General features: G+C 35.8%; 1 protein-coding gene across 2 annotated transcripts in view; it reads right to left on the bottom strand.

Annotated features, from left to right (window-relative positions):
* Positions 1–7116: 7116 nt before the first annotated feature.
* LOC142336940 (serrate RNA effector molecule homolog) overlaps positions 7117–17473 on the bottom strand; it is a 29620-nt gene continuing 19263 nt past the window's right edge. For both annotated transcript variants that reach the window (XM_075385933.1, XM_075385936.1), the window contains exons 9-13: positions 9098–9162; positions 8190–9028; positions 8000–8076; positions 7735–7920; positions 7117–7549 (exon numbers count right to left, since the gene is read on the bottom strand). In XM_075385933.1, coding sequence (XP_075242048.1) covers positions 7157–7549; positions 7735–7920; positions 8000–8076; positions 8190–9028; positions 9098–9162 — 1560 coding nt within the window. In that variant the 3' untranslated portion in view covers positions 7117–7156. The remainder of the gene's footprint in view (positions 7550–7734; positions 7921–7999; positions 8077–8189; positions 9029–9097; positions 9163–17473) is intronic.

Genomic DNA, 17473 nt, shown 5'->3' with positions numbered 1-17473 from the left:
CATGACAAAAGTTGTTGAAAGATTTGTTTTTGAGCAAATAATTTGTATCTGGACTCTAATAAATCTCAGGAGCAAGTATCAGAGTGCTTTTCGTTGCTCGCATTCAATGGAAACGGCTTTACTGAAAGTCTTTAATGAGATTCTTTGTTATTTGGACGAGTCGCGTTACGTGATGTATGTTGGGTTAGACTTGTCTGCAGCGTTTGATATTGATCATCAGTTTTTATTTGAGATATTAGCGAAAAAGATTGGCTTGCAATCTGTTGTGTTACTGTTTATTAAAATTTATCTTTCGAATCGCTCGCAACAAGTTATCTTAAATGGATGTCTTTCTGATAATGTTAACTTGTTGCGAGCGATTCGAAATATAAATTTTAATAATCAGTAACACAACAGATTGCAAGCCAATCTTTTTCGCTAATATCTCAAATAAAAACTGATGATCAATATCAAACGCTGCAGACAAGTCTAACCCAACATACATCACGGAACGCGACTCGTCCAAATAACAAAGAATCTCATTAAAGACTTTCAGTAAAGCCGTTTCCATTGAATGCGAGCAACGAAAAGCACTCTGATACTTGCTCCTGAGATTTATTAGAGTCCAGATACAAATTATTTGCTCAAAAACAATTCTTTCAACAACTTTTGACATGAATCTTAAATTTTTCACAGGGCGATAACTCGACAGCAATTCAGGATCAAGGTTAGACTTTTTAATGAGCGGCCTCACAACGCCTTGTTTGAATTGATTTGGAAAGCACCCTGTCTGGAGAGTTAAATTAATTAAAGCAATGAAGTAGTCCTGAGAATTTGTCAAAACAGTTTTGCATAACCTAGTTGGTATTACATCATTCGGTGCCATACTGTTCAAAATTTTTGGTAGAAGTTATTTCAAATCGCTGTGTAAAAACCTGAAGTGTGCAGGTTAGTTGTGAATTATTCAATTTTAAACCATTCGTTAGAGGTATTGAAACTAACACGGTTTCTATTTTCTTAACAAAGAAAGCATTAAACTTCTTTGCTAGGCATTCAGGCTCCCCTAGTGGCTGCGGCAGGATATTATTTTTTCCTTAGAGTTGCTGAAGCATAGAATACCTAATGCTTATTTCCACCAGCAACACATTTGTCAAGTTATTCATTTTTCTTTTTGGTAAACAGCTCGAAATACTCCAAAACTGAATTAATAAACCGGGTTTTGTCTTGGGAATTTCCTTTCTTTCGATATCTGTTGTCTTACTGTTTATTAAAATTATCTTTCGAATCGCTCGCAACAAGTTAACATCACCAGAAAGACATCCATTTAAGATAACTTGTTGCGAGCGATTCGAAAGATAAATTTTAATAAACAGTAACACAACAGATTGCAAGCCAATCTTTTTCACTAATATCTCAAATAAAAGCTGATGATCAATATCAAACGCTGCAGACAAGTCTAACCCAACATACATCACGGAACGCGATTCGTCCAAATAACAAAGAATCTCATTAAAGACTTTCAGTAAAGCCGTTTCCATTGAATGCGAGCAACGAAAAGCACTCTGATACTTGCTCCTGAGATTTATTAGAGTCCAGATACAAATTATTTGCTCAAAAACAAATCTTTCAACAACTTTTGTCATGAATCTTAAATTTTTCACAGGGCGATAACTCGACAACAATTCAGGATCAAGGTTAGACTTTTTAATGAGCGGCCTCACAACGCCTTGTTTGAATTGATTTGGAAAGCACCCTGTCTGGAGAGTTAAATTAATTAAAGCAATGAAGTAGTCCTGAGAATTTGTCAAAACAGTTTTGCATAACCTAGTTGGTATTACATCATTCGGTGCCATACTGTTCAAAATTTTTGGTAGAAGTTATTTCAAATCGCTGTGTAAAAACCTGAAGTGTGCAGGGTAGTTGTGAATTATTCAATTTTAAACCATTCGTTAGAGGTATTGAAACTAACACGGTTTCTATTTTCTCAACAAAGAAAGCATTAAACTTCTTTGCTAGGCATTCAGGCTCCCCTAGTGGCTGCGGCAGGATATTATTTTTTCCTTAGAGTTGCTGAAGCATAGAATACCTAACGCTTATTTCCACCAGCAACACATTTGTCAAGTTATTCATTTTTCTTTTTGGTAAACAGCTCGAAATACTCCAAAACTGAATTAATAAACCGGGTTTTGTCTTGGGAATTTCCTTTCTTTCGAAATCTGTTGTGTTACTGTTTATTAAAATTATCTTTCGAATCGCTCGCAACAAGTTAACATCACCAGAAAGACATCCATTTAAGATAACTTGTTGCGAGCGATTCGAAAGATAAATTTTAATAAACAGTAACACAACAGATTGCAAGCCAATCTTTTTCGCTAATATCTCAAATAAAAACTGATGATCAATATCAAACGCTGCAGACAAGTCTAACCCAACATACATCACGTAACGCGACTCGTCCAAATAACAAAGAATCTCATTAAAGACTTTCAGTAAAGCCGTTTCCATTGAATGCGAGCAACGAAAAGCACTCTGATACTTGCTCCTGAGATTTATTAGAGTCCAGATACAAATTATTTGCTCAAAAAGAATTTTTTCAACAACTTTTGACATGAATCTTAAATTTTTCACAGGGCGATAACTCGACAATTCAGGATCAAGGTTAGACTTCTTTATGAGCGGCCTCACAACGCCTTGTTTGAATTGATCTGGAAAGCACCCTGTCTGGAGAGTTAAATTAATTAAAGCAATGAAGTAGTCCTGAGAATTTGTCAAAACAGTTTTGCATAACCTAGTTGGTATTACATCATTCGGTGCAATACTGTTCAAAATTTTTGGTAGAATTTATTTCAAATCGCTGTGTAAAAACCTGAAGTGTCCAGGGTAGTTGTGAATTATTCAATTTTAAACCATTCGTTAGAGGTATTGAAACTAACACAGTTTCTATTTTCTTAACAAAGAAAGCATTAAACTTCTTTGCTGCGCATTCAGGCTCCCCTAGTGGCTGCGGCAGGATATTATTTTTTCCTTAGAGTTGCTGAAGCATAGAATACCTAACGCTTATTTCCACCAGCAACACATTTGTCAAGTTATTCATTTTTCTTTTTGGTAAACAGCTCGAAATACTCCAAAACTGAATTAAAAAACCGGCTTTTGTCTTGGGAATTTCCATTCTTTCGATAAGCTTTCTCAAACTTTTTTGATCTTTTCATGGTACTTAGCTCATCGTCAAAGGAAGGGCACGTATGATTTCGAACATACTTAGTTACTCAAGAATTAGTGCATATACGTTTGGCAGTACTTAGACTCTATTCATCTTTAACTAGTAAATGTTCAAAAAATTCAACGTTCATTAAGCTAGTTTAGAAGTCATTTTTTGAGTGAGGTAAGTCACGAAATAAAACTAAAAGCAGAACAAATGAAGTCACGCACGCAAACTTAACTGCAAAGCAGTAGAAATCACTGAAACTGAAAATTCCAAGTCAGGTTGGAAAAATCATCGATGGAGACGACGAATTGTGAAAACAGCAGGAAAAGTCCTAAATTACAACCCAGGGAACTTATTTAGCTTTGACCTGACAAAAACTAAGCCGTGTTAGATGTCCAATGAGAACAATTAGTTTGATACCATCGAGATTAAGCAAATTTAACACAAGAACAAAAACAAGCAGGACTCAAAGCTCAGATCTCTAAAGATCATGATCAAAATTTAAAAAAACGACTTCTTGAGAAGTCATGCCGCTAATTAAATGCCCCGGTTTCTCATTATCAACCGAGGAGAGCTGTCATTAATGAGCTTGAGTGATAAGACTGCGATAAGTTCAAAAAATACTTGCAAAACTCATTTCTTGAAAACAACCAATGACAAAGTCATAGAAGGTAGCAGCTTTGAACAGAAATGATTTAATCGACTAAAATAACCCCTACTAGCAACCTATGAAGCCTTTTATTAATGAGAATAAACGAAAAGACAAAATTTACAAAAGTACAACCAAAACTAAAAATTAAATCATTGTTTTTGAGAACAAGTAGTCTCAAACTCATGAACGTAGCCGACAAATTGCCGGAAAAAAGCCGTCGTTGACACGTTAGACGCACATGGACATTGACAGAATAAGGAAAAATTCAGTCAATTTCAATCTCCCCTGTTTTCTTTTTCTGTTTCAATCTCGATGTTCGACTAGCGTGTCAACGGCGGCTATTTTCCGGCAATATGCCGGCTATGTTCATGACTTTGACACTACTTTTTCTCAAAAATAACTTAATTCTGAATTTTTGTTGTACTTTTGCAATTTCTGTCGTCTAATCGTTTATTCTTATTAATAACAGGCTTCATAGGTTAGGTTGGTAATAGGGGTTGTTTTAATCGACTATACCGTTCAAAGCTGATGCCTTCTATAACTTTTTCTAAGTTTCAAAAATTGTTCTAACTCAGTGTGCAGTTTCCAAATACATTCTGAACCCATACTTAATTCAGCTTCTGAACTTAACGGTATTAAGCATAACACTAATGCCAGCTAGCAATCGCTTTAATGAAAATTGATAACCCAATGCATTCACTTAATGAGCGGGCTTTACATGCTTATCCAGTTTTTGATTTTTCTCTTTTTACTTTGAACGTCGTATTCAATTCACTGCGTAGTTCAATGCGAGAAAGAATGTTAAATCCATTCAGTTGAAACGATGAGTAAGGTAAGTCAAAAGACAAACGTGAATATAAGGTAAGTCAGAAGACAAAGTTTCAAAAATTGTTCTAATTCAGTGTGCAGTTTCCAAATACATTCTGAACCCATACTTACTTCAGCTTCTAAACTGAAGGGTATTAAGCTTAATACTAATATCAGCTAGCAACCTAATGAACTTTGATAACCTAATGCACTATTACTTAACGACCGGGATTTATGGGTTTATCCCGTTTCTTTTGAATTTGCTCTTTTGACCTTGACTGTATTCACTATTGCAAAATTCAATGTGTCAAAGAATTCAAAATCCATTCAGTTGAACAAGTGAGTGAAGTAATTTAGTTGTATTCTAAAATTATACTTAATTCAGCTTCTAAACTGAGAGCTAATAAGCTTAATACAAATGACAGCTAGCGAACACTCCAATGAACTTTGATAACCTAACGCTTCAATGGCTTAATGTCTGGGCTTCATCGGTTTATCCTGTCTCTTTTGATATTGATCTTTTGACTTTGACATTATTCACTACATTGCAAAATTCAATGCGTCAAAGAAGTCAAAATCCATTCAGTTGAAACAGTGAGTGAAGTAAATTAGTTGGATTCTAAAATTATACTTAATTCAGCTTCTAAACAGAGCTAATAAGCCTAATACCAATGACAGCTAGCAAACACTCTAATGAACTTTGATAACCAAACGCTTCAATGACTTAAAGTCAGGGCTTGATCGGTTTATCCTGTCTTTTTTGATAATGATCTTTTGACTTTGACATTATTCACTACATTGTAAAATTCTATGTCTCAAAGAATTCAAAATCCATTCAGTTGAAACAGTGAGTGAAGTAATTTAGTTGGATTCAAAAATTATACTTAAATCAGCTTCTAAAGTGAGCGAATAAGCTTAATACCAATGACAGCTAGCAAGCACTCTAATGAACTTTGATAACCAAACGCTTCAATGACTTATGTCAGGGCTTGATCGGTTCATCCTGTCCTTTTTGATAATGATCTTTTGACTTTGACATTATTCACTACATTGCAAAATTCTATGTGTCAAAGAATTCAAAATCCATTCAGTTGAAACAGTGAGTCAAGTAAATTAGTTGGATTCAAAAATTATACTTAAATCAGCTTCTAAACTGAGCTAATAAGCTTAATACCAATGACAGCTAGCAAACACTCTAATGAACTTTGATAACCAAACGCTTCAATGACTTAATGTCAGGGCTTCATCGGTTTATCCTGTCTCTTTTGATAATGATCTTTTGACTTTGACATTATTCACTATATTGGGCAATTGAATTCGTGAATTTAAAATCTATTCAGTTGAACGAGTGAGTGAAATAAGTCAGTCAAACGTAAAAATCGTGACATGTAAAACGAAAAACGTGATCAAAAGGTAAAGCGAAATAAAAACATAGCTGGCAGATTGTCAGAAAATAGCCGCAATAACTTTGTAGATCTGCAGCCTCAAAAAAAAACAGTAAAAAAGACAGACCAAAAAAAACGTCTTTTCATTGAAGGCTGATATGTTATATTCTGATTTAAAATCTGTATAAGTTTTTGCTGCCTCTATTAGCTGCTCTCAAATAACCTTCATTTAGAGTGACATATACCCATTTGACCTTATCTCTTTGAATTAGAGTAAATGAAAGTCAATTTCAAAGTGAGGAAGTCATTTTTGAGAGTGAGGTAAGTCAAATGTGACCAAAATTTAATCACGCGAATAAAAAACTCGCTCCACTAAGACCAAAAAATAACGTCACGCGCACAATTGTTGAAATTGCATGAACGAATGAACAAAACACAGATTTGAAGTGGCTACGACGTCATATGGTCGTAACAAAAATCGCGACCGACGAATTAAAAAAAACTAAAAGAGAAGGCCAATATTAGCCCCAGCTATCGCTGTGCAGCTATTAAAAAGTAGAACGCCTAAATAATAGCCGTTTGAGAGGCTGACAGCGCCTATTAAAAACTAATAAGCTATTAACTCGGACCAGTTCTTTTGCGCCTCATCATCAACCAATGAGACCTGTCATTGATGATACTAAGTTATAAGACGACATAAATAATTTTTGAAAGAGGGCAACATCAAATATTTTTCAATGCTTTTTTTGACAAAGTGTTCAGGTCATGAAAAGTTTCAGCTGCCCCTTGATGAATTCTAGCAATTTCAACTAGGCGCAATTAGAACACACATGTTTCATACTAAAAAGCACCAATTTCTGACTCCACTTTAGAAGTAGTTAAAACCACACCTTAAACCTACTCTTTTAGTATTTTGGCTCTTTAGTATTTCAGCGTGACTAAAATCACCACTCTAATTTGACTTCTAACTGACGTGAAAAAGGCGTGAACAGATCCTAAAAGACAGCAAACGAATACAATCCAAATCCTTTGGATTGTAAAAAAAAAAACCACTGTGTCCCCAATAATAGCTGCCATCGCTTCGATAGATAATAGCCCTTGATAGATAATAGCCCTTGAATAATAGATTTAGACAGACAAGCACCAGTCGTACCCTTGTGGTCTGTTCCCGTAATAGTTGTTGTATCCCCCACCAATGCGTCCACGCATAGCTCCACCTCTGTAGTTGGGGCTGTTATACTGTTGGTTGTATCCCCCATAGTTGTTCCTATAGCCTCCCTGATAGCCTCCTCCACCTCCACCGTATCCGCCACCTTGGTTGTCATAATATCCTCCCCTTCTGTTCTGGTACATTCCTCCTTGGTTTTGATTATAACCAGTGTTGTAGTCCGTTCGACCGTAGTTTCCACCTCCTCCACCATAGTTACTACTATTCATACTGTCATTTCTAGGCTCTCTCTTTGGAGCATCTGGAAGTGTTGGCCGATCCGGATCGGCCAAAAAGTTGTTGAAAAACTGTACCTGCAGCAGAAAGACGTCTTTTTAAATCAAAACAATTATCGCATGCAAAACATTCACCCAGAACACGTTTTCTTACTGACAACTTATCAACTGGAAACTTTACTTCTCTGATCGTTTCCGTCAACAGGCTGAACTTGTCAAAATTTTGATGTCACAGAAATTTACATTTTTGAAATGAAACAAACCTCTTTCTTGACATTTTCTACTTTGTCTGCATGCTTGTTAAAAATGTGCTTGCGAACAAAGTCAGGACCCTTGAACTTCTTGCCAGACAAAGGGCAGAGAAATTTATCATCTCCCAAGTCTTTTGTGTTCGCTTGTACAAAATTTTCAACTTCAGCCTCCTCATCTTTTCTGCCAAGCTTCTTCACCTGTAGTAACCACAAATAACTCACGACACTAACTTTTGATTTACTAAGACTGATGTAACAGTTCTGGAGGCTCACTTACGTCATCTTCACTCAATTTGTTAGAAGTGACCAACAATCGTGCCATCTTCTGGTCAAACGATTTGACATACTCCTTCACTGAAAAAAATCGTATTTATAGCCAAAAAGACACTAGCGTATTTGAAGCCTTTTGAAAAATTTCTTTTGCGACGATAAAATATACAAAAGGTAATATGAGAAGTTTAACATACCCTCTGCGGTCTTCAGAATGTTACTTTGGAGTACTCCTCTGGCGTGCATCATGGAAATCCTGGACGGCATGTCATCTTCATTCGAATATTCGACTGCAGCGTAGAAATCGATACTGTGCACAATTCTCAGATACAAGATAAGCTTATCTAAAACCTTAATCAGCTTCTCATCTCTATCCAACACAGCTTCGTCTGGACCCGGGCCCGTTCCATTGCCCGTCAGTCCCGCATTAGTTGCCGCTAATCCAGCAAGCAACTCTTCCTCTTCGGCGCTGACTTCTTCGATTAGGTAATCTGTTATGTGGTCCAAGAGTGGGTTCGCCGATTTAGTGACGTCACTTACAACTGGAGCGACCGGGACTGTCACAGTAGCCGGCATTTCTTGCTTCGGTTTAGCAGGCGAATTTGTCTCCGAAAGAGTTTCACCACTATTGTCACTCTTCGGTTCTGTTTCTTGTTTCCATTCAACCTCTGCTTCTGTTTGGTCTCGCTTCTCATCAACATTTACATCAGCTGTGATCTCGTTCTTCAATTCACTTTCATTGGTAGGTTTTATTAATTCTTTTTTCTCCTCTTTGGTGGGAGCTTCAGGTTGAGGTGGCACGTAGAGCCCGCGCTCACAGTCCAACTTGTGAACTAATTTTGCGGCTACCTTCAGATCTGCCCTCACAACATCCTTGTAGGCTGTGATTCCATTGACTGGTCTAATTCTGAGCTGTATACTTTTGTTAACAAGAGTGGCTAACTCCTGGTCTTGCACTTTCTCGTTATTTAGATGCCAGCATATTTCTTTAATGTTCACATCGTGCTTGAAAGTTGCGTAAACTTTGCGAAAAAATCTAAAACGGCAGGTTTTGTTACCACATGACTCTCCAGATGCATATTCACCACCAAATTGAAACACTCACTTTTTTTCAGGTACAGCTTCAGTAAAAGCCAGTCGAAGAAATCCAGGCGACGCTTGGATCATTTTCTGAAACAAATATCTTGAGCAATTACAAAACATAGCAGAACAAGTCTTGAATTACAATCCAAAGAACAATGAACTAATCACCTAAATATCAACATTTTCCTAGCAAAATCAGACTATTAGTCAATAGAGCATATGATATTAACTGCGCAAAAAAACTTGAACGCGAAAATATTAATTTTCCGAAAAACTATCTGTGTTAAAAAATTATCGCGCATCCTATTAACACTGCGCATCCTGTGGTAAAAATAATCGTGCATAACTATAAACGCTGCGCATCCTTAGAATGCGTACACCATACAACTACCTTGCCGAAATCAATGAGACAAAAAAGCGCGGGTGGCTTCAAATGACGGGAGCCAAAATAGATAGAAACAGATAGAAATTAGTTTAAAAAGCTATCGACTCCGCTCAAAAAATTAAGTAAAAACATTGAGCGATATCTCCGCCCAAGCCTTTTCATTGAGAACTATTACACATGAGTTCTTTTGACAGCACACTAAATCAAATTAAACTCCAGTTTCAAAGTGTAAGTCATTTTATTGAGTGAGGTAAGACACGTATGATCTAAATCTAATGACAAAAATGACCTAAAAACTTTGCCTAAGGAGGAGAAATGACATCACGCACGCTAATGCCGTCAGTGAGAGGAAGTAGTTATTCGGAAAATGTGACTTTTTCAGCCTTGCTGTATTTTTGTTCAAACGCCTTTTCTCACTCTACTTCAATGTTAGAGCGAAAACATTTCACGCCGCAAAACCACTCGCTTTTTCGCTCCACTTCCTGTTGGGGCTTGAACAAAATAATCACTTCACTTTGATTTCAAAAATCATGAAAATGTGTAAACAGATCATAAAAAACAGCGCCCCAATATATGTCGAATTCTTTGATTTTAAAAACACGAACTCAGCAATATAGATACACTCAGCTTACAGCTATATAAAAATACAGCGCATCAAAGCTTTCTTTTGCGAAACAATTTGTGTGGGATTTGAACTCTTTGCTTCAAACATTCAGTTAAATTGAGTTAAGTAAAGCGTATAAAGCACATTTCTGGAATCGGACAATCACAGTTCAATGAGGGCTATAATCATGGAGCAAGATATTGAGGTAAGTGTCATTGGTAATTTAGAAATATTATGACCAAAACAATTAACCGATCACGCCACCATTGACAAACAACAAACTGACGTCGGCAGAATTGCCCTCGAACGATTAGGAGCTTATCTGTTGGAGCCTGCTTCAGTCCGGGACTAAAATGATTACAGGAGCTTCAAGGGACGTTATTAGGTTATTATATACCACTATAACCACTAATAAAAAACAAACCGACTAAAGTCGGAAAAATTTCTCTGGAATAACAACAAGCCGGATGCGTAAACTTTTCTTTATGGGTGAAAAACAAACGAAGGTCGGATTCGAACCTCCTGAGTCCGATTCCTTCACCTCGACAGTGGCATTAACCACTCGGCTATCAGGGTTTTGTCAGGTCATCTCAAACAATCGGTTTTAAAAGAAAGACAAACTATATTTCCGAGTGAGAGCAATTGAAATCATTCAAAAATCAAGAAGTCCGTGAAAAAGTCACTTCAGAAATGAAAGATTCTAGAGAAGCGCAAAAAAGGCCGAGCGAAAAACTTGCTGAAAAAAGACTTACAATTGCTTCTCATTCGAAACAACTAAAGAAATAAAATAGACAGACCGACCACCAGTCCTTTTATAGACCACTAGACTTTTAGGTTAGCTTCGGACTGTCTTTTTTATGAGACACACAAGCTCTACCAAGGAGAAAGCCCTAATAGCGCTTTTCAAAATTAATATTCGAAATCAAAAACTCAATACTCTATCAAGAATTAGGGCATATATGTTCGGCACTCCTTAGAAGCACACTATTGACCTTTAATTAGTAAATGTTCATAAAATTTCCATAAGTGAGTTCAGAAGCCATTTTTATGAGGGAGGTAAGTCATTGAAGACCCAAGAAGTCAGGGTAAGACGAAACAAAAATCTTTTTAGACGAAGTAAAAAAACATAACATGACAAGTCCTGAAATACAATTCGAAGAATTGAAAGAAAAACTCAGACGTACTCTACCTGACCAGCAGATCAATAGAACAATGCCCGCCAGATTACAAACAAAATCATTAAAAAAATGAGAAACTAAAAGAATCAAAACTAAACAAAAATATACTCATTGCTAAAACTCTCGAAGCTTTTAAACCTAAGGCAAAGTTTTTTTCCCTTTAAAAATACCTATTTAAAAAATTTTTTCAAAAACGATTTTTGTTTCTGAAATTGGTCCAGTATTCTATCTGCAAGACCTGAAAAATATTCATTGGCCCTTGAAGATCCATTAACTCGAAAATGACCAAAAAATTTAAGAAAAGAAATCAATTGCAAATTATAAGATGTTGCTGAAAATTGTGATACAAATATTTCCAGAATCATTTCTGTGTCCCTGGAGGCCATTCAGTAACCCAATTCCAAGCTTTAAAAAACTCATTGGATAGAGATAGGCAATAATTTTTAGAAATTTCAAACTTCAAGAAATTCGTTCTATTAAAATGTTAAAAGCACCCTAGCAACTCTTTAATAACACACTATCAAACCCTGGATGAGGTTACCTGGCTACTGAGGCAAAAAAAAAAGTTTCGAAAAACCTTGGAAAAAAGTTGCAAATTTTATTAAAGAACCCCTAAAAGTCGAAAGGTTAAATTGTTGAAAACAAATCCATCGAAACTAAAAACCAAGCAGTAACGTATTATCAGAACCTGGAATATGTTTTTTCGCACTTGAGAATGGACGAATATCAAAAACTGATAAACTTTAGGAAACCTTAAAATTGCAGATTTTGAAAAAATGCAAAAATTTGAGACATTTAAAAGTTACAAACCATTCCATTGTTACTAGAAACAATGCGGTGCCCTATCAACAAATCTTAAGATTGCCTGGTCCCTGAACCTGGAAAAACTGAAAAAACGACAAATTTCAAAAACCTGAAAATGCTAGTTTTGTCAATAAAAATTGCTAAAATTTGTGATATTCAAAAGTTGAAACCTATTCCATGTCATAAAAAATTTTTCAGTAACTTGTTATCCAACTCCTGATGAGGTTTTCTGGCCCTGGGACTCAAACAACTTAAATAATGACAAAAAATGTCCAAAATATAAAAAAAATTGCAAGTTCTCAAAAAATGCTAAAATTCATGATGGCAAAAAGTTGAAAACCATTCCATTAACACTAGAAACTCAGCAGTAATCTATCATCAAATCCTTTATCAAACCCTAGAGAAGGTTCCTTGACACCTGAGGCTAAAAACTCAGAACAATAAAATTTTCAAAAAACCTGGAAAAAATGGCAAAATGAAAAAAAAATCAAACATGAAAAATTGCACCAGTTCGAGCCCATAAGCTCCTAAAAATGAACTTTTAGCCTTAAACTAAAGCCATCCCATCAGCTGCACCACGCTAAGCACTTGGAGGACTACTAAGGCCCACCTTGGTTCTCTAATTAAACTTAATGCCCGCTGGGCTTTACCTGTTTATCCCGATTTGAAAGATCCAAGTCATTGAAAAATTTGTGAACACATCTAAAAAAAAACAACAGCGCACCAATACAATTCAAATTCTTTGAATTGTAATAGGACCGCAATAATAGTCGCCTGGAATTGCTGACGCAGCTATTAATACAACATAATCGACTAACGTCGGGCGAATTGCTCTAAAATAACCGGCGAGCGGTTGGCTTCGTCAACAGCTAGCCACGGTTTAGTGTCCTCAGGGCGCTAACTCTTCATCCCGTTTCTGAATCCGAAAGTCAAATGAGTCAGACAAAATATCGGCCAAGAAAAGTTGCCTTTCGCTCGGCCGATTTCCTTTTGAGAGCAATTAACAATGGTTTCCTAAAAGTGCCTGTTAGATCATTTATGATGAAAAACATTTCAACTAAAACTCATTGATAATGTGGCTGAGATGGTGACATTACGCCAAAAAACAGCAGCTGAAGTGCGGAATCAACAAAGAGAGGGGGAGAGAGAGAGAGAGAGAGAGAGAGAGAGAGAGAGAGAGAGAGAGCGATAAAACGTTAACGAGAAAGAAGGAAAGAAAACCCAACCGAAAGAGAGAGAAGGAGACAGTAATATCTTCCATGATTGGGTTCGACACTGCAACTTAAAAAGTTCTCTAACCTTGTAAATAAATCATATAGAAAAAAAACTAAAAAAGGCAAAATTAAAAAAGTTTTGAATTGCGCAATAAAAAAATTAAAACCATTTCTTTGTCTCGAAAGTTCTGTCAAGTAACCCATCTCCAAGACTTGAAAAGTTTCGTTGGCCAGTAATATTAAAATTTGAAAATAGGTTTTACAATTTTTAAATATTGTTAAATTGGAGTCATAAAAAAGTTGATCACAATCCTATTAACTTTACAAACTATGCAGCAGCTTATTATTAAACCTTGGAGGAGGTCCCAGGGCCTCTGTTGCCGGAAAAAATTCAAAACCATTAAAATGAATATTTTTTAAAATTGCTTAAATTCGTGATATTAAAATCTTGAAGAACATTCCATTAAATCTATTAACTATGCAGTAACATATTATCAAACCCTAGAGGCAGTTCCGCGGCCCTTGAGACTAGAGAAACCTAAAAATTGACAAATTAAAAAATTTGCTAAAACTCGATATCAAAAATTTGAAAATTAATCCATGACGAACAAAAATTTTCCAAAAACTTATTATCAAACCCTAACGGAGGCTTTTTTTGACCCTTGAGGCTCAAAAAATCTGAATAATGACTGCATGTTTAAAAATGGCAAAAAATATCAAAAAGATGCTAAAATTCGTGATGTTAAAATATTGCAAGACATTCCATTTAATCTAAAAATTATTCAGAAACCTATTTTCAAACCCCAGACGAGGTTCCTTGGCTCCTTAGGCTGAAAAATTCTAAAAAAACGACAAAGTTTAAAAAAATGCAAGTTTTACCAAAAAATTGCTAAAATTTGTGACATTAAAAAGTTGAAAAACTATCCCATTACCATTAAAAATTTATCAGTAACTTATTATCAACCCCCTTAGGATGTTTTCTTGCCCCTGGGTCTCGAGAAACCCGAATAAAAAAAAGGTCAAAAAAATTTGAAAAAATTGCACGTTTTGTCAAAAAAAAAGCTAAAATTCGCGATGGTAAAATGTTGAAACCATTTAATTACCACTAGCAACTACCACTAGTAACTAGCCACGGGAGCTCCACACCATTGCCTTTGGGGGGGGGGGGCTCCACACCATTGCCTCCCCAAAGATTTCGATGAAACGCATACCTGGAGACTAAGAAGGCGTAAGGCTGAGAGAGCTGCTCAGTCACTTTACCCTCCGGGCTTTACCCGTTTACTCCGTTCTGAGGACGAGGTTAAAAGGGCCAGACGAAAAATCGGACAAGCAAAAAATTGCACTGCAAAGACCACAACACTCATATAATTTCTACAAACTTCGTTTGATCGCAATTAAACATCTTAATTGGGAAAAAGGAGTCTGAAACCACGCAGAATTCCTCAAAATTCTGACAGAAAAAGTTTGACTTCTGAAATCTTGCTCCGTCGAAAAAACGCTATGAAAAAAATAGTTCCGGCTCCGTTTTTCAACTTTACAAGTGATACCACTTCTAAAATTGGTACCTGTGGCATTTACTGTTACATGCTATCTCCATAACTACTGATCAATCCCAACATTAGTCTTCGAGAAGTAATCTGTACTTGATATTTCCTATATTACATTTGCTCCAATTTTAGCAACCGATTTAATTTCTGAATGAGAGCAAATTAAAGAACTCAAACGTGAAAAAGTTACTTGAGCAGTCAAAACGAAAGAATGAGCGATTGAACGAAATTAACAAGGCCATTTAATTAGATCTTTGTCAATACAAAAACATAGCTGACAGATTGCCAGAAAATTTGTAGGGCAATTGCTGCTCTCAAATAACCTTCAATTAGAGTGATACACATTTGACCTTATCTCTTTGAATTAAAGGGAAGAAAAGTCAAATTCAGAGCGAGGAACCCAGTTTTCAGAGTGAGAGAAGCGACGTGTGACAAGAACATAATCAGGCGAACGAACAAAAAAACGAGTTGAAATTATCTCCTCGAATTAAAGATAAAGAGTTAGAGTTAAAGAAAAAAATAAGCTCCACTAAGAGTGAAAAAAAGTCGCGCACGCAATTGTTAAAATTGCATGAACAAGATTGATTTGAAGCAATTGTTTGATTGATAGATTTAAATTCAGATGGTAGATGATACAGAGCATTTTATACAGAATATTAAGTTTAATCAAATTACCACCTTGGACACCATACGAGTCAAATGACTCTACAAAAGGTGCCCAGAGAAAAAAACGTGCAATACCCAAAAAAAACAAATCGAAAACATCTTTATTATCCAAATAATATGCCCTAAGTTTAGTTCGAATCGAAAAAATCTGTTCTTTAGATACTTGTTTGGGTAATAGACTTTCTTTAGCAAGGTAGTTGAACATTTTTATTATTGAAAATCTCAAGGATTTCTTCTGAGTCTGTTTTAAATTTTGGTAAAGGGATGAGTGACTTAATGGATGCCCGCGTGTTCGGCCTGTTACTGTCAACATCAAGAAAATTCAAAGGAGAAACTTTTGCAATCTGATCCAGGATCTCTTTTACAGGAGCGTCAAAATATAAGTCAAAAACTGACAGCACGTTGTAACGCTTGAAAAGATAGCATACATGGTCTCCTCTCTTTTTGAAAAAGATAGTCTTTAAAATGCGTTTTTGTAGACAGAAAATCGAACTGAGTTTTGTTTTTTTTGCGGAACCGTAAGCTAAAATGCCGTACGATATCATTGGTTTGGCATAACTATTATACATTTGTAATAAAAAAGTTTTCGTAAAAAAGTTTCTTGCTCGGAACAGCATTCCATTGAATTTTGCTAATTTTTTGCCAACATATTCAATGTGTAGATCAAAATTGAGATGCTTATCTATGAACACTCCTAGATATTTGAATGAATTTACTTCTTCAAGCACTTCGCCTGATAGCAGATTTTTTGATTTTTGTACATTCCGGCCAAAACCAACAATTTTACATTTCTTACTGTTAATGACAAGTTTGTTTTTTGAGGACCAATTTTCAATCTTTTTCAAGTCATTATTGAGCTTTTCCTCAATTTCCAAATTATTGCCTGATGTTAAAATTGTTGTGTCTGCAAAAAGTGCTATTTTTGAATTATCTTGAACAATTTGAGGCAGATCATTGATAAACAAAAGAAACAGCAACGGGCCCAAAATTGATCCCTGTGGAACACCTAAATTAATTTCCATTTTTTTTACTCTTTTGATCCGTGGACTACAAATTGTTTTCTATCTGACAGGAATGAAGCAATGAGTGTACTAATTTTTCCTCGAAAGCCTAGATTTTGTAATTTTTTATCAGAAGTGAATGATCAATTGTGTCAAATGCCTTTTGAAAGTCAATGAAGCAAGCGAAACCCATTTTTTGTGAGTCAATAACATTTCGCATCAGTTCTGTAACTGATGCGATAGCGTGTGTGCATGAGCGTTTTGGCCGGAAACCGAACTGTATGTTTGAGAGAAGTTGATGTTTTTCGAGGAATTCAACCATTCTTGTATTCAAGACTTTTTCAAACACTTTGCTTAGGGATGACAATAGACTAATTGGTCGATAGTTTGAAGGGTTTTCAAAACTTCCATTTTTATGTAGAGGAATTACCTTAGCTGTTTTAAGACAAACCGGAAAAAACCCTTCTTGAATGCTCCTATTTATCAGCTTAGCCACATGATAGCTAACTACAGAAGCTACAAGTTTTTAAAGTTTATTACTAATTCCATCATGACCCGCTGTGCTTTTGTTTTCTAATGAACTTATTATGTTGAATATTTCGATAGTGTTGACGGGAAATAAGAAAAAAGTTTTGTCGTGACATGGTAAACCTGGCCCACTGTCTACATTGTGAAAATTTGTGTTACTCACTTTCTTCCCTACGTTGATAAAAAAGAGATTAAATTCTTCCACATCAATGTCTTTTACTGATTTTTTCCTTTGCCCTAGGAATTCTTTGAACACTTTAAATTTTTGTGCTGGACTACCTGATAAAGTCAGTTTTTGATCATAGTGTTGTTTGCGAGCTTTTCGCACTTCATTTGTTACTAAATTACGTAATTGCTTGAACCGGACTTCATTTTTACTATTTGGGTGAGATATGAGTGTATCATGTGCCCGATCTCTCTTGCTAATGAGATTCTTTAACCTGTTTGTCATCCAACTGTTTTTGAAGATTT

This window comes from Convolutriloba macropyga, chromosome 1 (genome assembly GCF_964194025.1).
Source record: "Convolutriloba macropyga chromosome 1, txConMacr16.3, whole genome shotgun sequence".
Lineage (NCBI taxonomy): Eukaryota > Metazoa > Xenacoelomorpha > Acoela > Convolutidae > Convolutriloba > Convolutriloba macropyga.
The sequence above is the reverse complement of the archived record's forward strand: the minus strand, read 5'-3'. Positions and strand labels throughout refer to the sequence as shown.